The 20,227-nt window shown below is 35.8% G+C and overlaps 3 protein-coding genes across 10 annotated transcripts in view; 1 reads left to right on the top strand and 2 right to left on the bottom strand.

The window, feature by feature from the left end:
- DNAI7 (dynein axonemal intermediate chain 7) overlaps positions 1-8,946 on the bottom strand; it is an 83,896-nt gene extending 74,950 nt beyond the window's left edge. The window contains exon 1 of the mRNA XM_089920390.1: positions 482-8,946. The gene's annotated coding sequence lies outside the window, so the exon portion shown is untranslated. The remainder of the gene's footprint in view (positions 1-481) is intronic.
- ETFRF1 (electron transfer flavoprotein regulatory factor 1) lies at positions 2,278-8,612 on the top strand. Of its 2 annotated transcripts, none has more exons than XM_089920396.1 (4): positions 2,278-2,354; positions 2,503-2,655; positions 7,551-7,638; positions 7,717-8,612. In XM_089920396.1, the coding sequence occupies exons 3-4, from the start codon at positions 7,594-7,596 to the stop codon at positions 7,936-7,938; spliced, it is 267 nt and encodes an 88-aa protein (XP_089776522.1). In that variant the 5' UTR covers positions 2,278-2,354; positions 2,503-2,655; positions 7,551-7,593; the 3' UTR covers positions 7,939-8,612. The 2 variants fall into 2 exon arrangements, with proteins under 2 accessions (XP_089776522.1, XP_022433510.1); XM_022577802.2 differs by having other exon boundaries at positions 2,310-2,416.
- Positions 8,947-9,035: 89 nt separating the features above from the next.
- KRAS (KRas proto-oncogene, GTPase) overlaps positions 9,036-20,227 on the bottom strand; it is a 37,353-nt gene continuing 26,161 nt past the window's right edge. For 2 of the 7 annotated variants that reach the window (XM_089920394.1, XM_089920393.1), the window contains exon 5: positions 15,624-18,319. In XM_089920394.1, the coding sequence (XP_089776520.1) occupies positions 18,200-18,319 (120 nt within the window). In that variant the 3' untranslated portion in view covers positions 15,624-18,199. The other 5 variants (XM_089920395.1, XR_016394883.1, XM_089920392.1 and 2 more) reach the window with 5 other exon arrangements.

A 20,227-nucleotide genomic window follows, 5' to 3' on the forward strand; every position in this document is an offset into this window, starting at 1 on the left:
CACTCTGAGATGCTGGAGATGATATGAATAATAATGGAGACCTGGCTCTCATAACTTTTATAAATGTGTTTTATTTTTATCATATTTGCTATCAATTAATAGTTAACATGCTTCCATCTTGAAATAACTACCATACAGCAGAATAGCTAAACAGCATTGGCCCTGTTCCCAAGTAGCCACATTTTAAAGGTGGGGGAATTGTCATCTCTCACCAGTGCTTTTAATGTGACGCAGGTTGAGTTTACGTACATATCCTCACCCATCCTGCAAATCATAGGAGCATCATGTAGTAGAGAAGTTCTCAAAGTTACGAGGGCATAAGAATCACCTAGGATGCTTGTTAAAATGCATATTCCTGGGCTAAAAGTGTACACACTCACTTCTCTCTCCCCATTGTAATTCAGTTCATGTTATTGGTTGAATTGTGCCCCCTCAAAATTCATACATTAAAGTCCTATCTCCCAGTATCTCTGAATTTTACCTTATTTGGAAAGAGGGTCCTTGCTGATGTAGTTAAATTGAGATGAGGTCATACTGGAATAGGGTGGATCTCTGATCCAACATGACTGGCGTCCTTGTTAAAAAAGGGGAAATTTGGACACAGACACACACACAGGGAGAACGCCAGTGAAGAATGAGGTAATGCTGCCACAAGCCAAGAAGTACCAGAAGCTGGCACTTGCAGGGGGAGCATAACCCTGACAACACCTTGAACTTGGACTTCCAGCCTCTAGAACTGTGAAACCGTTAAGTCTCTATTTTTTAAGCCAGTTAGCTTGTGGTATGTTGTTATTTGGCAGCCTTAGGGAACTAATAATGTAGATCTGGAGTCCAGTCTGTTCCTGGAATTTGCATTTTAACTGGTATTCCAGGTTTATTAGAGGCAAATTTTCCAGAAACCACATTCTGAGAAAGATTCCTAGAGGGATCTAAGAACAAGAAACTTATGTACCGATTGGAAAATAATAAATAGGTGCTTATTGTTCCCTTAAGTTATCAGCAGTTTTCAGTCCACTTAAAATCCATTTACTTTCTATTCTCCCTGACATGAATGCTCTCCATGCCCTATTTCTTCTCATCACTTCTGGTAAATTCATAATCATACTTTAAAACACAGCTTGAAAAGCACTGCTCTTCCCTTCCTGTTCCCGTCCCCTCTCCTGCCCCAATTTCAACATTTCCAACTTTGCGTAACTCCATTGTAGTCACTTCAATTATTACAGTTATAAACCTGTATTGTAATTAATTTGCTAAGTCTGTCTTCCATACCAGGGAGAGATGGTAATTTTCACCTTTGTGTCCTTGGCTTCAGCCTAGTGCCAAGCACAAAGAACATGCTCCATATTTTCCCTTAATGAACGAATTAAATAATTAACTAATTACATTTTCCACTTCCTCTGGTTTTAATCATAGAAGAAGATGGAAATCACGTTTAAGAAAATGGGAAATGAGACCATCTTACAGCTACATGTTGGCCTGTGTTCTTGGAGAAGACATGACAGCTGAGGAGTGCAGAAAAACAAAACAAGAAGCTTTATCATACTTAATAAACACAGGACAGGTTGCATACCCTGAATTACGAAACAATCCAAATTTCCACAAAAGACCACACAAAATAACTTGTGAAAGCAGAGTAAATTGATAAAGCTTTTCATTAATTGATAAGGAGGCAAAAAAACACATTTCCGCCAAGCTGCAATAAAAAAGCAATTTCATGGGAATGTCTATCACTATTGGAAGTTACTAAATTGAGACCGATATTTATATTTAGCAAGAGGTCGAGATTTTAAGACATCATCTGACCGCACTGATCATTCCCCGTTTGCAGAAACTGGTTTTTACTCCCACCTGTCCGCCGGAGCCTGGACAGAAGGCCACAGATCTGGGGAAGGTCCTTCCCGCCCCCCCCCCCACCCCAAGGGTATGGGCTCTTTCCTAAACCGACTCGCTCCCCTCTGATAAAATATGACAGGCTCTTGTTACATCATTTAACACGGTGCAGAATCAATGCTCGCCCCTTACCCAGCTCCCCCACTTTCCCTGCTCACCATGCTGAGACAGACACTACCTCCGTAGTCGGCCAAGTCGGAGCTCAGGGTTGCGAGCACAAACGCTCCCGGGTTGTGAGGACAAACGCTCGCGGGTTGTCAGGACGACAAGCCCCTCCCACTGGCGCCAAGGTGGGAGCGGAGATCCGAGCGTCTCGGTCCGCGCAGTCGCACTGGGGTTCTTCCGGACGACGCCCCGCCCCCTTCCCAGACAGGTTGCCCCACCCACCTCCGCCGCCCGCCTCGGTCGACTGCCGCAGGAGTCGGAGAGTGAGGCTTTTACGGCTGCCGCGTGCCGGAAAGTGCGTGAGTGCCGGGCCCGAGCGTTTTTTTCTGTTTTCCGAATCCTGAGGTCTGGAGGCGGTGAAGTATGCCCTGGGCGAGGACCAGCGGGTGTGGGAAAGGGTTTCTGCGCGTTTTCCGACGTTGACAGTCCCTCTCCCTATTTCCCTAGGGTAGCTGGGACGAATCTTTCTGTGCGGTTTCGAGAAGGAAGGGGCCGCCGGCTACGCGACTGGGTCGAGTGACTGATACCGGCTCGGCTGCCTGGGCCGCCACCGCTTAGACCAGCGTGGGGCGGGGCTCGATTGGCAGTTTAGAGAAAGAGGTAAATAAATTGGCTCCCAGAGGGTTGTTTATTTCGAAATTAATAACCTTCGGATTCTTCTCCCTGCACCTGGTTCTGTTTACTTCCTGGGCACGCAAGGTATATGCCGTTTTTCCTTAGAGGCGCTCTAAACAAGAACTGGAAATGATTTGAAGCAGTTCCTGGGTAAAGTATTCCTTACAGGTGGCGGTCTCTGAGACCCAGCAAGACTCGCTAAACTATGTGCCCAGGGTCAAGGTCACAGATTAACTGTACCAACCGGTAGCACAACCCTTCGATGTCAGCCTCCCCGCATGAAACTCTGGCAATTTAGACCAACAGGAAAACTAGAAGAAATTAAGAGATTGAGAAATTAAGGTCCTTCCAAAGCCTGTCTGAATTCTCTGTGATTTTACATCTAAACCCTGTTTTAGCCTGACAAGACATGAAATGCTTGCAAATTATTGCCACCATTTCTCATCTGAATTCTCATTTTATAATGCGCTGTCCCTTGCACTTTCACTGACTAAAGGTATTATTAGTAAATCAGTATTACTGACTGAGCTGGTCTTTGTGGGTTAAAGTGTTATTCTCCCCACAGAAATCCAGACTGTGTCATAGCTATGACACCTTGCCTCCACATCGCTGGTAGCAAGATTAAAACGTCTTAACGTCGACTTCATATAGAGTTCTGAAGCTGTGTGGTGTGGAACTAAGCTTTTGTTTTAGTTTTTCAACCAAGCTACTAATATTTATGATACAAAAGCTCAGTCAGCTCTGATGCGGGTAAGGAGGTGTGATGGTAATCACAAATAACTTTAAAATGGTGGGCTTCTAGAGGAGAGACTTGCTCAAGTTCTCATTCCACCAGCTTCCCTCCTAGGGAGAAGGATTTGCTATGGATGTGTTAAAACAGGCTGGACTGTGTTCTAGGGGGGCCACTGTGCTGTGAGATTATACCAGTGAGCTTGTTTAGTTCTTCTCTACTACTTCTCTTACAAGCTGCGGAAGAAGGCCCATTTCCCGTTCTCTTTGTTACCTTCAGACAGGTGTAGTACCTCCCCCGTATGAACATACACAGCCATCTCCTTTCAACTCACTTTTATAATCTGGCTTCTAGGTAGGCCTAGACCAAGCAGTATACAAGCTTTTGGGGGCAAGCTCTCTTGCCACCTACCTCTTGGATTATGTATCCTTTGGTGCTGCAAGTGTATTGGGATAAATTTTTGTGTGAAGCTTTTTAGGCTTAACTACTTTGGGGAAATGTGCTTCATCTGTTTAAGTCAGAACTTCATGGAGAACAGTGACTAATAACAGCTCTAGACACCATAACCCCTAGTTAAATGACTTAACCCAGAACTGGAGTTAGTTACGTCTTACCTCCTTGGCCCACAAGTCATTGGGAAAGAGCTATCAGTGTGGATTGTATGCCCATCCCCATCCAGATTCTCAGGATGATGGGGGACTTCTCTCAGTCCCTAACTCGTTTGGCTCTCTACAAAGAACAGTAACCTCCATGACTTCATGCAGGGTTAAGGAACAGCCCCATGTCCCTGCTGCATTTAAATTGTTCACCAATTCTGAACCCAAGGAAACCTATTTCTCCCAAAGGCTAAAATAAACTGAAATGCCTGAAGGTCAGCATGCAATAATAACAAACTTCCTTAACTCATAAAGTAACATATCAAAGAATGGGACAAGCTTACCTTAGTCACAGCAGCTACTTTTTTGCTGGGCAGGTCCTTTATTATATATAATTTGTAAAGAGGGCAACAGCTAAAGAGGATGATTTAAGCCACATTTCTAAACAGTTTTTACAAATTACAAATTGTGAATTAAATAGAGCTATGCTCTTAGCCAGGAATTACACAGCTTATAATTTGCAATTTTAAATTACATCTAATGTAGATTTAATTCACAATTATTTTAAAAGCACAAGGTTCTTAAGAGTCATCATTCTTCAGTAAGATTAAAACACATGAAAAATGGCTCTCAGCAAAAAAAAAAAAAAAAAAGTTTTAAAAATGAAATTCGGTGTTGATGTACCGGTTAAATACACTCATCTAATTTCACTCCCTTCCAAAACCATTAAATCTTCAGTAAACCAATTTAAAAATAAAAGAAAAATAGAAGAGGAGATGACAACAGTAAAACTTTAGAAGCTGCAAAACAGATGAATGTGACCTAGCACACTAGAAAAGCCCAGTTTATACTGCATATTGCTCAAAAGGCACTGGAACAGGGCCACTGTAATTGGAAATGAAGAATGAAGTAAATCAGAGAGGATGAAGTGAAAGCTATTTGAAAACCACCACTAAGTGTCTGCACCCCTCACTCCCACAGAAGACTGGAGGTTTATTTCTGGACAAAATAATACTAGTCTCTGGAGTGGGATGTCCTCAGGCATACTAAGTACACCAAAACCACACTGGAAGCAGATTAGGTGATTTGGGTATACATAATGCTGAAAGCAAGGCCCTGGTTCCTCTTCTGCTTCTTAATGTTACATTAGCAAATGCTCAGAAGATTGGAAGACTTTTCTCTGGGGAATCTGACCAGCCGAGGAGAACCATCTAAGATACTAACATCAGAGGTTCCCCGATAAAGGGCCCACTCAGATCACCCTAAGTAAAGCCCAAAGTCCCTAAGCTGCAACCATGTATGCAGATCTTCTGAAGTTTTTTTTGTCCTTTCATTTGTAGGAGCAGATTGAAAAGGACTACCTTTTCTGGAGGAAAGCTCAGAAGTGATAACAGACAAAAGCAGAAAAATAGCAGTTTGGAGGAAAACAAGAAAGCTAATATTAATGAACTCAGAAAAATTGCTCTGCTACGTTGTATGCTTGTAATGTGCGCTAACTCATAAATTGTTAGTAAACAGGAGAAGTATACAAGTATTAACATGGAAATAATGTTGGCTCCTATGTGATTTTTTTTTCCCTAAGAAAGAGGAGCCAGAGAAGCAGATTTATAAACTTCAACAAGAAAAGGTCTTCACTTAGTTGCTGTACTGGCAGCAGGAGCCTTTCAAGTATGTTTGTAAAACAATTTAAAAAGTGCTCACCCCCAGGGCTCCCTCCTCAGAGAGGTATACCCTGTTTTTTGCAACTGTCGACCTGGTTACAGTTGAATCACCTATCCTGACCACTGATTGGCAGCCTTGTGGTATAGGTAACTCTCTCCTTCCACATGTACCTGAATATCTCCCAGCCCTACTCTTAGCATTTTGCTAGCATATATATCTGCACTATTTTTTAAACAGTTTTACTAAGGTATAATTGACATACACTCAGCTACAATTATTAAGCATAAATACAATTTGATAAATTTGACACATGCCTACACCTCACCCCAAGCAGGATAAACATATCCATTATCCCCAAGGATTTCCTCCTGCCTCTTTTGATACCTTCCGGCTCTCCAGCCTCCCACTCCCATTCACAGACTATTATTTTCGAGCATTTTAAACATCCCTGTGGTGTCCTCCAGCTATGCTGAGAGCAATCTGTCCCAAATTAGCTCTCCAGGCACCAATTTCTGTTGTTTTATTAGTGCTCCGTTTACAGTTGTATACGATTTGAGTGGTATGCCCCGAGCCTATCCCCCCTCCCAATAAACAGTTATTTTTAATGTTTTTGTAAGAGGAAATGTTTTTCTGGACTACATATACTTATGTCTCAGAGTACCTCCCACAAAATACTAATTTCAAAGGGAAAAAAGTAACTGAGGAGAGTCCCGACAAACACCACCTTTATCAAGTGATCAAAATTGACATCAACCATAATGGAACAAATGGGAATTGTGTCCACCTAATAGGATGCGGTGAAATGAACAAAGCACCATGTCTAATATTTTTGCCCAAACTACATAAGCTGAATCTAGCCATGACTTAACATCAAAATGAGACACATTTCTACAAAATAAATGGCCCGTGTTCTTCACAAATGTCAGGTTCATGAAAATCAAGGAAATTCAAAGGAAGTTTTTCAGATTGAAGAAGGCTAGAGACTTGAAAATTAAATGCAGTGTGTAATCATGGACTGGATACTTTTGCTATAAAGGGCATCTTTGGGACAACTGCCAAAACTTGGGGTTGTGGATTCGATGGTAGCAATGTAACAGTGTTTGTTAATTTCCTGATTCTGATGGTTGTATTGTGCTGCAGGAAAACACCCTTCTTCGTAGGAAATACATTCTAAAGCTGTGCTGTCCAGTATGGTAGCAACGAAGCCATTGGTACCTATAAGCGCTTCTGGCATGACACATTGAAATAATATTTTGGATAAAAACAATATACTCTTATGGGGCCTTATGGGTTGTTCACTTGGCCTCTTCACCACCGATCTTACTGCCCATCTCCTGTTAGTTGTGAACCTGCTTGACCCTCACACCCAGTTTTGCCTCTTTAGCCTTTCTTAGGAGGGCACTCTTGATTTGATCAGGCCTCTTCCCAGTGTCCTGTTTTAGCCTTGCTTTGAAAGCAGGGTAAAGGCAATTCTCCTTCTGACAAGAAAACTGAGGCTCAGAAAGGTTAAGTAACCTGTACAACACTATGCAGCTGGGATTCAAATCTAGTTCCGTCTAATTCATTCCACTCTGGTATACAAGGAGGTACACCTACATATCCAGCTTTGCCAATCCATTTTCTCTAGTTGTCCTGTTTCCTTCATAGAACTTATCACAATTCATGATATTGTTTGTAGTATACCCCTCTGGAGATGTTAGTTCTGTGAGAGCAGCTATCTTATCTGACGCATTCATAGCTACATCTCAGTGCCTGGAACATAAAAGTGCTTAATAAATATTTATTGAATGAAAAGAAAGGGTACCATTTTACCAATGTGTAAAATCCTTTTTCTTTGATTCTTTTTTAAGACTACAATGCAGTTATTTGTAAAAATTTTTCTTTTTCTTTAGGTACATTAAATGTAAAAGTGAATACTTTACATGATACGTGCAAATGGCCAGTTCTTTAAGAGGAGAAGTACTGAATCTTTATAAAAATGTAAGTAATTATGTTGCCAATTTTATAAATGTTATATGACATAGATTGTTTAGAAATATACAGTTTTTCTTTTTTAAGCTGCTGTATCTTGGACGAGACTATCCAAAAGGAGCAGACTATTTTAAAAGGCGTCTGAAGAGTGTTTTCCTTAAAAACAAAGATGTGAAGGACCCAGAGAAGATCAAAGAACTTATTGAACAGGGCCAATTTGTAATGAAAGAACTAGAAGCATTATACTTCCTTAAGAAATATAGAGCTATGAAACAACGCTATTACTCAGATATCAACAAAACTAACTGATCACCATTACTATAATTTGAAAATCAGTGCCAGCTGTTTATGTATACCAGCTACTACAAAAATAATTCTAAAATGTCAAGATAATACATTTTGTTAAAAATACTTTACTGAACTAAAATAGGTTTCCAATTCTGTTCAAACTGAGAGCTTTACCAGCAACCTTTATGCTCAGTTTTTATACTAAAATAGCAATTTAACTATATGATGCTGCCAACTACCAATTAAAAATTGATGAGCACCCAATTTTGAATGAAAATATAATGTACTTAATTTTTAATAAATTTTTGCCAATTCTTAGCCCATCTCTGCATTTTACTGGAAAAAGAATGCCGTTTAATGCACATTTAAGTAAGCAAAATAATTTCTTGCAAGTTTATTGCCCTTAACTTTTGAAGGAGTTCCTTATTTTTGACCCCATTTGGTACATTAACAGCACAGAGTCAAGGTTCACTGCCAAAGAATGATTTAAGTGCAGTTAGTAGAAATAATAAGTATAGAGTAAGATTACTTCTGAACTCGAAACAGCCTGCCAGCAACTGGCATCACATATATATACCTATCTAATTATTTCCATTATTAATTTTTGCCACTGGCTGCCTTTGGGCCTTAAAACAAATCACCCGTTGTGTATCAGTTACCTTCTTCAATAAAAAGTAATAAATAATGTTATTCTATTCTTTTGTCATAAAGGCAGATTTGTTTTGCATCCACTTCTAAACGAGTTAACATGGCACAGGACCTAAACCTAACGTGGTTTCAAGCAAACACTTAAACCTTTACATAATGTTCACAGCACCTTTCATAAAGAATATATCCAACTTACAAGCTGCAAAAAAAGATTTACTAATATACTATAGTGTCTGTGGCTTATAAACTACCCCATATCAATTATGGGGCTAATGTTTCAAATTTCCATCAAGAAGTACACACTACTGGGAATTCCCTGGCGGCCCAGTGGTTAGGACCTGGCACTTACACTGCTGTGGGCCCAGGTTTGATCCCTGGTCGGGGAACTCAGATCCGCAAGCTATGCGGCACGGCCAAAAAATAAATAAATAAATAATTAAAAATTTAAAAAAAGAGTACATACTATGATAGTCACCGTAACTATTTTTATTACATTACAATAATTAGGAGCAGTACAGTTCATGACAAAAATATTACAAATTTCAGATCACTTCACAGCACATACTCCTATAAACATTTAAAAGTTAATTTTAATTAAAAGAGTGGTCATTTTTAAATTTAATGTTTGATATGACCAACATTCCTAGGTCAGCGCAACCAAACGATGGAAAACAACTGGATCACACTGCATATGTCCCACACACAAAAAAAAAGCACAATGTACAAAATGTGCATGTTTCAGTTTACACTATACAAAAATAGTTAAAATACATTCCAGGTAAACATGTTACATTAAGAAATAGTACTAGTAAGAAATTGGCACTCAAAGGAAAAATGCAAAAGTATTTTCAACATGAAAACACAAGACAGTGGAATTGGAAATTTTTGGATAAAACATTACATAACCCATTTAGCTCTCTATAGGGAAGGGGACCTTCTGTAATTGACACTTCTGTAGGTAATAACTTTGTTTTTCCTAAATTCATCTAAAAATTGCCTGTTATCATCCCAAACAGGCACTTAAAACTATTAAACTAAAACAAGTGTTACTAGTTACAACTCTTTTTAAAGAACTGACGTGAATATGTCTTTAGAAAGAAAGAAATTTCATTTTCTGAAGGAATTTACAGCTGTTCGACTTATGCTGTTCAATTTCTCAATGCAGATTTCATGCTACCCAATATCAACACCAAAGTTATTAAATGTAAGTTCAGCTTTAAAATAACTAATGGGTTGTTAAAAATCATTAATACATAATCATCAAGAAATTATTACTTTTTGGCAAATGGAAATGGCAGATAGTTCTTACTGCCTATAAAAAAACCTAAATGTGTATATATTGTTCAGAAAAAATGGATAGAAGAAAAAAAAATCACTGGAATACAAATGAGATGAACTTGTGCAAACTGCAACTTAACATGCCTCACAAAGTTTCTACATATTTTAGGACAAAATTGTGCAATGGTGGCTAAGATTTTGATAACCTATAAAAGTTAGGTTCTAATTCCTATGCAGTGTGACTCAGTTAAAATAGAGCCTAGAATTCCTAATTGGAGATATTCACTCAAATTTTACTACATACTTCTGCTACATTCTTCCATAAACATGTTAATGTCTAAACCTATGTAATTTAGCAGTTTTTTTCAACTTCAAGGATTTTTATCTTTAAGGCTATAATAATTAGATAACATTTGTTATTTCTAGGATTATCTCTCCCCTTTTAAAATATCTACATAAACAAACATTTTATTAAACCATTCAAAATTCACATAATAAAGGATAATTACCACTGCCATAAAAAAATTGCCCAGCTACATCAAAAATTCAAGAGTCCTAAAAATCCCCTCAGTTATACACTGCAATTCCTGAAGTATGGCCATTTCTTTCTCTTGTGTGGAAACAAGAGGAGGTACTATGTAAGTGTAAACACCCTAACTAGATAATGTTCCATAAACCTGTAGTTTAGTATAGCATCTCAGAAATCATATTGATTTTTACATAGACGTTTCCTTTTCTGTGAGTTAGGTCCGGCATCTGTTTATTTTTACCCAGATAAACAACTATTTTAGAATTCAATGTTTAATTTTTAAAGTCTATTTTAATTACTTATACAAAGAGACCATACTACACACAAGGGAATTTTAACATTATCTGACATACAACTTAATTGGTACTATAATTGTCCCAATAGAATCACATCATTCTTTCAAATAAAAAACAATATTCAAATTTTACTCCTTTAAAACAATGAAGTAAACTAATTTAATTTTAAAAAGTAGCTTGATTAAACAGTTACATTGGAATCAGAGCAAAACAATTATTTCAGAACTGGAAGAAACTAAGCTTAGAGACCAAATCACTTCTTTGCAAAACTACAATATGCATTATATCTGGGTCATGTGCCAGATGCCTCACTAAAATACAGACTGCTCTAGAATATAAGCACTACCTAAGGACAGGGATTATGTCCCTTGTCTGAGGATACTCTAATATCCCCAGTGCCTTGTGTAGTGCCTGGCATCTAGAAGGCACTCAAATATTTGTTGAATAAATGAATTCTGCTAAAGAGTAAGATTTATGAATAAATTTTAAAGTTTCTTTCATTGCAAAATTTTAGCTTTTAAAACAATGGAATGTATCATTAGCAGGGCTAGTCGTCGTCGTAGATTACGTAAGGAATTCTTTCAGCACTACCTTTGTTAAATTCTCATTCCACTGGATAGGGATCTGACTCCTCATAGCAGGTATGAAAATTCCTACTTTGTCCCTGATGGACCAGGCAGCAAAGAGATGATGTTCAAAGGATCAAGATTAAATTGCTACAGCCACCACCTGAAAATTAACTCGTAGGTCAAATTCCATTATAGTGTCTGTCGGATTATGCTGAGCCTGAGGAAGTAAGATGTAGGGCATTTTGATGTGACTTGATGGGAAGCCTTCATGGAGATATCCAAAGCAGCAATAAATCTTTGAGGTTAGGGGAATGAGAAGTATTAAAAGAAAAAACATCAAGTCATGGGGCATGTAGAAGGGTAGGCAGGCAAGATGACACTAATATGGGAGAAGTCCTGAAAGCGGAGAATGGATATTCAGAAATAAACTTCACCTCTTGCACAATTTTGCCTAAGACTGGCACTGAAGATGATAACACAGGTAAAAAGTTACAGATTGTGCTGAGACTGACAAATAGGTATATCCTTATGTAAACTGAATGTAAATCACATAGTTATAATGCTAGATACAGCCTTTGAGATGACTTCTTTTAACATGAAGAAATGGATAGTAAGTGATTTGCCTAAAATTGGAGTTATGAAAGACACATAACTAGAAACTAAGCCACCTTCCTCCTTGTCCAGTGATATTTTCACCTCAACACACCATCTCAGTTCAAATATTTTAAAATAAGTTAACATTTTAAATGCATTGAAAGAATCATTTTAACATTAATTTATCTATTTTATAAGCATTAGATATTCTTAATTATGGACCAGACTTGTAAAGTGTTACTTTAGCCAGTGTTAAGAGAACTAGCCAATACTCAAGATTTTGAAACTTTTTCATTTTGTTTAAAAAAAATTAAAATCTTGCCACCCCACCCTAAAACCTCATTTAAAAATAATGTTTTTTTGAAGTTTCGTTTCAACAAAAGTGACGTTCTTGAGTAGGACTACCACATAGTGAGAATGTACCCTGCTGAGCTATCCAAACTCTCTCCCAGTCCCCATTTTTGACCAGCCAAGGCATGACAACATTGGAAGACCATAGGGATGCAGTCCATACTGTGAAACTCTCAGTGAAGCTCAAAGCTCACACAAGGCCTGGCCTTTCCACCTTGGTCTCTGTAACACCTACTAAGCTAACTGGACCAAATAATTTTTAACATCATTACCAGTAGAATTAAAACTACTTTCAAAGACTGAAGTTCAAGAAAAGATTTATGCTAAGAAAGAGCAATCTGACACGGGGAGACTATATTTAATTCCTATGAGAATTTTTGTAATTCAATACATGTTAAATTTTTTTCAATTATTACAAAAGTTTAGTAGCATGTAAATATAGCCCCAAAATGGTTGTTATAATCCTCATTACATTCTGGGTTTGCCTTAACAGGAAAAGCTATTCAGAGTATTATAGGAATTCACCTAATGTAGAAAGTAAATGGCCTTTTAATATTCCATTGCCTTGTATTTTTTTCAATTTTTTCCCTTTTTATAGAAAAAATATAATATTTGGGGGAACGTGACCATTGACAAATAGCAGTGGAAAGAAGGAGAAAACCTTTGTGAACAGTGTACCTTTACATTCATTAAGGGTAACTGAAACTACAGGACATGAAACCTACAAGATGAATCTACAGGAAGCTCATAAATTTGTGTTCCCTCAATGCTTCAGTAAAACCAATCGTGAAATCTCAACTGAAGTTATAATTAGTAATTAATCCATGTATATGATTGATAAAACACAGAACAGGGATGATTTGAAAGGCTCATTAATTTGTTTCACACTCAAGTTCACAATTGGTAAGAAAAATAGGAAGTAATCAACTGCATGCACCAAAAACCCCAGGACAGAAATCTCAGGTGTTCAGTTTCTTTTTCACAGGCATTGCTAGTTCAAAAACCAAAACTCAGGGAATACTGGCACTTAGAGGAAAAAAGTTTCCACTGTCATTTTAAAATAAGCATTCAAGATAAAAGCTAACAGTATGGATGGAGCAGAAAGACAATTAGGTAATGCTAAAACAAATGCTAATAATTTAGTGTAATGTACAAAAATTACCACTTTTACTTAAGTACGCCTTAAGAAAAAAGTACAAATTGTATTTACATAATTATACACTTTGTCTTTGACTTCTTTTTCTTCTTTTTACCTTCTTTGCTCATCTTTTCTTTATGTTTTCGAATTTCTCGAACTAATGTATAGAAGGCATCGTCAACGCCCTGAAACACATAAATATTAAAACGTGAATATATATGATGGTTTGAGGTATACAGATAACAGAAAAGATATATTACTAACGGAAACATTAATATTGAGAAGGAATAAGGATACGTAACATTTCTCTTTAGACAACTGAATATATATCAGACTTCTAGGATTCTTAAATGTCTTCAACGATATTTTGTTAACATTATAGGAACACTGATTTTCACAAAAGGCAATGAAAATCAACGGCACAGAATCTTACGTATGCTTAGTTAACACATTACTTTCCCCCAGAACTTAATTTGCTACTAATTTTTCCATATTGGCACACCTCAGTCACTGAAATCCAAATGTATTTGTGTATATATGTGAGTAAGTATTTATACTTAATTATCCCTGAGTTTCTAGATATTTGATATAAGCCATGCAAGTAAATACTAATTTCATAAATATTCGCTGCATTTGACCTCTGGTTCAATACTTATTTAAATCCATTAGATTTAAAGAACTACCATGAAGTATACAGTATTAGATTATACTTTCAGTTTTCTAAAGGCATTAGTTTCAGTTCATATATTTATGATATGAGAAGGAAATTTAAAGTGACCACAACAGGGGACTTCCCTGGCGGTCCAGTGGTTAAGACTGCGCTTCCACTGCAGGGGACGCGGGTTCAATCCCTGGAAGGGGAACTAAGATTCCACATGCCGTGCGGAGCGGCCAAAAAAAAAAAAAAATTTAAAAACAAGTAAAGAATGTGACCACAACACAAGACACAATACTTTGAAAAATGTAATGCCTCTATTCGTGGAGAAATGAGCTAAATCATTTAAATGGCGGTAGAGTCTGATGATTTGGAGATTTTTTTTAATTCATTATTTTTTTAGTTTATGTTTAGTATATTAAGTATTCAAAATACTTAATATAAAGTCATATTAATATTTGACATATAAAGTCAAATGCTGTGTATCTTCAGAGAAATTTCCATTTGATCATTTTGGCCTACATCTAGCTGTGATCAAAAGCAAGGTATCCAAATCAGTAATGGTTGAAAGTGATTTCAAGTCAGAATAATTTTCAACCTAATCATTCATACAGAACATGAAAAATGGCACTTTGAAACTGGTGGCAGGACAGTAGATTTTAACCCTGCAATCCTGAATTATACAAGATCTATACATAAGTCAATTCTTGTCCTACCCCTATTAAAAAGCAAATTAAATATAAAAGCAAAATAAAGAATTAAAGAAAAAATATGATCCTCTGTGTATTTTAGTATCTGTTTAACTGATTAGTAAACTGTCAACAAAATCCTGATGTTTTCAAACCTAGACACTAGAGGGAGTCTTAGGAACAAATACACAACAAATAAAGTATAAATCAAGCCACTTTAACAATGAAAACTGGCTTTTTACTCAATTTAACCACCTCTGCTGAATATTAATATAAACACATTCATTAAGTTATATTATTTTAAAAATAATTGAAAATTTAACAGCGATATGATTTCTCCTTTATGCATTACTAAGATCTTCTACAATTACTATTTCAAAATAATAACTAAATTAATTCGGGCATTTTCAATCTAGTTACATTTAACTAACTTTCACAACAGATCTAAAGTTTAGAAAAGTATTACCAATATTGTTAAAGAATTAAACACAGAGTGGGAATGAGAGGCTTGCTCACATTTCAACAACAGTAGTGGGATAAAAACCAGCATTATTGATTTGAATACTAGTGAAGAAAAGTCCCCAGTAAAGCCCCCAAACTGCACTCACTGATGTTCCCCACTTTCTGATATCATTACTGATGTAACATACACTTCTGTTTCACACAGAGGATAGAGAAAAAGTGATAAGACAGTTTATCAGCAATACAATCAAGGCTTAATATATATAAGCCTTCATGCTAACCTTCTAAACACATAAAGAGCAAAACACTTCCAATGATATAATAAAGAATAATTATTTTATTATTATAAATAATACCAACCTTGACTAATTTCTAACCATAAACTCTTAGAATGGGATGGATGGAATCTTAAGAGAGGATCTACTCCAACTTCCCTACCCTTCACAAATTCCCTTTGATCACACATCCTTATGTAGTCTACTCCATTTCCACTGTTTTTATAATGAAGAAAAATGTCAATGATACAAAAATGCTGAAGCAGATAAAATGAAAAAACATGAGATGGATATAGAGAAGACACATCCTAAGGTGAAAACAATATATAAGTATTTAGGAGACAATGAAGGCAGAATCTGATAAGATTACCTTCTTCTAAGATTCTGACAAATACTTTTAGTTCATACTGCACTGAACTCTCCTTTATATATAATCTTATTAATAATTTCAATGATTAGTAAAATGTTAAAACTGATCAAAACAGGGCAGTGAATACCCTTTTTACATTCTTATATACACATTTAAAAGACAAAATAGGGTACCAGTAATTATTTTGTTTAAACCCATCATTTTAGGACTAAGAAAAACTAATTTGCATATATTTATCATTGTCAAATTAATTTTGTAAAAATATTTAAAATTTTAAATATTACCAAGTACACTTTTTTCTTATATAAATGCTATTCATGATCACTGAAAAAATAAGGATTTAATTCATCATGCCCAACAATTTCACAGACTACACAGCCACTGAAATATAGTTTGCACAATATGAAAATTTTAAAAAGTATATGCTTTCACCTTTGTTTTAAATAAAAATTAAAGCATAAAACTTATTTTATTCTAAATAGTTCTACTGTAAAAATCATCTAATAGTAAGACAATGGGAGAAAAGAAAACTATCACTTAACTCTGGTCATGGCTACTGTTATTTTAGAAGTTTTACTTTTAAAATTGCATTGCAATGTTAAGTTTTATCACAACTTCTAAATTAAATACTGCTTTATACAATGATACTCAAAAAATATTAAGAGTTTATAAATCTCGGGCTTCCCTGGTGGCGCAGTGGTTGAGAGTCCGCCTGCCGATGCAGGGGACACGGGTTCGTGCCCCGCTCCGGGAGGATCCCACATGCCGCGGAGCGGCTGGGCCCGTGAGCCATGGCCACTGAGCCTGTGCTCCGCAACGGGAGAGGCCACAACAGTGAGAGGCCCGTGTACCGCAAAAAAAAAAAAAAAAAAGAGTTTATAAATCTCAATAAAAATTAATGCCAATCATTAATTTTGCTTTGTTTCTTCTTCTGAGTTTAGTTCATTAGTATACCACATAATATCTTTTGGAACTTAGTCTACTATTCAGAAGTATATTTTATATTTTGGGGAGATACATTATTTCATACCTTCAACTCATATAGTAAAGAATATCAACCCTTTAGTTTAATCAGCCCCCAAAATGATATCCTACAATTTTATTTCATGTTCTCACAGAACATTATATGTTACAAATAATATGCATCAAAATCTTAAGCTCTGGCATGAACTTTCTGGTACCTATTGAGTGAAATATTTTCTAAACAAGACCAAATTTAATATTGGTTGGTTTAGAAAGGAAGTTGAGAAATTCCACTCAGTAAATCCAACTGGGCAGCTACTGTGTGCCAGGAACCTCGTTAGGTCATGGACATGCAAAGATTAAAAATATACGATTCTGGCTCTCCAAGATTCTCACCATACAGGACAAACACAGAAGCGGTTATTTCAATTTAACATGGTTAAGTGTGTAACAGTTAAGAGCAGTAAACTGGGAATACACAAGAAGTGCATTATGCCCAGCCTAATAGTTTTTAAAGAAAGATTCTTAGAGAACAAGAGATAAGACAGTCATGAAAGTGTGTTAACTAGTAAGACTAGGGGATAAGAACACTGGCATTCCCAACAAGAGCAACAGCCAAGACACAAGGGAAGGTAAGAAATAACATGGTGTTGATTTACATACGGACAAAAGAAGTTTTTAAGAGATAAAGCCAAAGGCTAGGGGGGAAGGAAGGTGTTAAGAGCCTTATATATGCTACGAAACTTGAGATTTTATTCTGTAGGTAACAGGAAGTCAGTAACTAGATTTAAAGATAAGAAAATGACATTTCTTTTAAATCTCTCTCTCTTTGCGCTGTGAATGAAGGCAGCAACAAGTAAACCAAGTAAGAGGTTACAATAGTCCCAGCAAGAAATGATAGGGGCCTGAACTAATGATGTGATAAAAGTTAGAATGTACCATAATAGGAATTTGTGGTTGCCTCCAAATGGGTGTGAAAAAGAGGGATTTAGGAGTCATCCCAACACTCCAGGTTTCTCAGCTGGGTAAAAAAGTGATGTTGATGCCACTAAGTTAAGAGAGCACAGACAGAACAAGTATTTGCTTGTGGAATGTCCAAAAGAAAACACGCACTGTAAGAGTGACCCTTTCCCACCTTCTGGGCCATTCAATTTACTCCTCCTTTATATAGTTCCTCATATTTTTTCTCTCTAGACTCTATGACAAATGCAGAGTAGTCTATAGGCATCAAAACCATCTCAATTATAATGAACACCCATTAGATGAAAAATAAATGTAATTTAAAAAATAAAATGAGAAATATAAATAAATAAATGTATTAATTGTGGAAACAAACTACAAGTTTCTTATTTTTTAATACTTCAAATTAGAATCCCACACCTAGGTAGTTCTAAAGCGGTTGCTACTTTGTTACCTGTGAAAGACATCTGCTTTCTGCAGAAATTAATATGCTGAACTTACCAGATTACATTACAATGCATTTTTTAATTTTCACACAGCCAGGAGTCTTTTCTTCTTTGCTGATTTTTTTCAATCTGTATTGTCGGATCTCTCTCACCAATGTATAAAAAGCATCCTCCACTCTCTGCATTGTAAAACACAACTTCTTTAAAGTCTGTTTCATTGGTAATAGTAATTTATTGGGACAGCCATGTGCAAGAAATTTGGAATTATGAGCTTTACTTGAGAATGTTTTGTTTTAAACAGACATCAGATTGTTTGAATAAAATGGGGGATTCAATTTTAAAATATGGGCTTAAATCATGGTTTGTTCTTTGAAGTCAGTTTTGTTTTGTAATGGGATTAGAATATTTTTTTTAAATTTAAATTAGGAGTTAGGAGAGATTATGAAAAACCTAAGTACATGTATTATTAGTATTAATAATGCAGTCATTTTAGTTTGCTAGTCATGGAATTAATCAAAGCCTAAACTGAAGTTAGATTGAAATTATTTCTTTGACTTAGGGAAAACAAGTGATTTCTGTACTCCAGCTCTGAGTGGGGAGCGAGGAGAAAAATGGTACAAAAGGGACATTTAAACTTTGTTTAAAAAAAAGACTGTTAACATCAGTCTTTCTACGAACCAAATGTGACAAAATGGACTCAGTTCCTACAAAGTTAATAGGTATCAAAAGTATGATATGTAGTTTTAAATTTAATCAGGCACAGAGAATCAGCCATTTAAGTATTAAGTAAACCAACAGCTAAGGCTTAATTTTAGCATGTACACATCCATTGCTTATAATAGTTAAGAAAAAAAAAGGCACTTCAATTCTTGAGGGTATATTAATTTTTATAAATCTCAAGAATATGTTAAGAACTGCTTCAGCTGAACTCAGTAATTTACCTTTAAAGTAAAACTTTAATTTAAAATTCATAAAAAATTGTTTCAGTTAAGCAGTAGGGATTTAAATAATATGTTGATTATATATTAAAGTGTACGTCTCAAGTTACTTATACCAACTTGTGATGTATTTCTACTCAACTAATACAAAAGTCATTATAGCCCAAGAAAATCTGAGTATCTTATATTTTTAATGAAATCAATTTAATCGACTAGCTAGCTAAACCAACTACAAAACAAAAATTCCAACTATTTTTTAAAATCATTAAATGTTGGTACTTTAAATGAGATAGCCACTCTGTACCCAGATATAAAATTTTTAATATTTTATATTTATCAGTAATTCTTGAGATGGTTTGTTTTTACTCATAAGTCCTTAAAAATTACATATTAGAAATTCTCATTATTAAGTTAGATAAATAATTTAAGGCACTAAAATAACTCTAGTAAAGCATGTAAAATATAAAGCATGAGCTGGCATTTAAGATATTTTCACAAATGATTCTCTTTCAATTTGAAAATCAATGCAAGAAATTTAAAACATATGTATATATAAATAAAACAAACCAGGTAAAGCTCATATTTTTTAAGAATAAAAACTTTTATTCCTGTTTAAAAAAAGGTTATAAGGTCAATGTAGAAGTACTGAAATATACTATGATGGAGGAAAAAACAGGGTTTTGTCCTCTACTAATTTAGCAGAAGCAAATTTTGATTGTAACTTATTTCTAAAATTAGTTTGAACGTGTCTACTTTTTAAGTGTGCACATCCCCATCACCAATATCAGAATATATGATTTTTGTTTCCAGCAATGCAGAGAGAGAATTGGAAGCCAGTAATTAAAAAGAAGAGATTACTACCCACCACCAAGAATTCAGTATCAGGACCTCGGAGGCTAAGATAATTAACAACACTGAAAGATAGTTATTCCAGAGTGACTTTTTTCATTTCTCATTTTTACTAATAGGAAATTTAAATTAGATTTTAAAGAATCAGTTATTTACCATATTTTCTCAGACTTAATTACTTATTTCTTGATAATATGCTTTAAAGTCATATGGACATGAAGAGAACATTATCGATCCTTGTATATACCTTAAACCACTGGCACAGAACACTGGTTTCATATTCCAAAATTTGTAGGTAAT

Source organism: Delphinapterus leucas, chromosome 11, assembly GCF_059928025.1.
Source record: "Delphinapterus leucas isolate spDelLeu-1000000601 "Yukka" chromosome 11, BTC_Dleu_Yukka2, whole genome shotgun sequence".
Taxonomy (NCBI): domain Eukaryota; kingdom Metazoa; phylum Chordata; class Mammalia; order Artiodactyla; family Monodontidae; genus Delphinapterus; species Delphinapterus leucas.

Excerpts from the sequence above, each read along its gene's own strand:
- ETFRF1 (XM_089920396.1), top strand. The coding sequence starts at position 7,594 with ATGGCCAGTTCTTTAAGAGGAGAAGTACTGAATCTTTATAAAAAT. Across the intron at positions 7,639-7,716 it reads TACTGAATCTTTATAAAAAT|CTGCTGTATCTTGGACGAGA; the intron begins GTAAGTAATTAT and ends TTCTTTTTTAAG.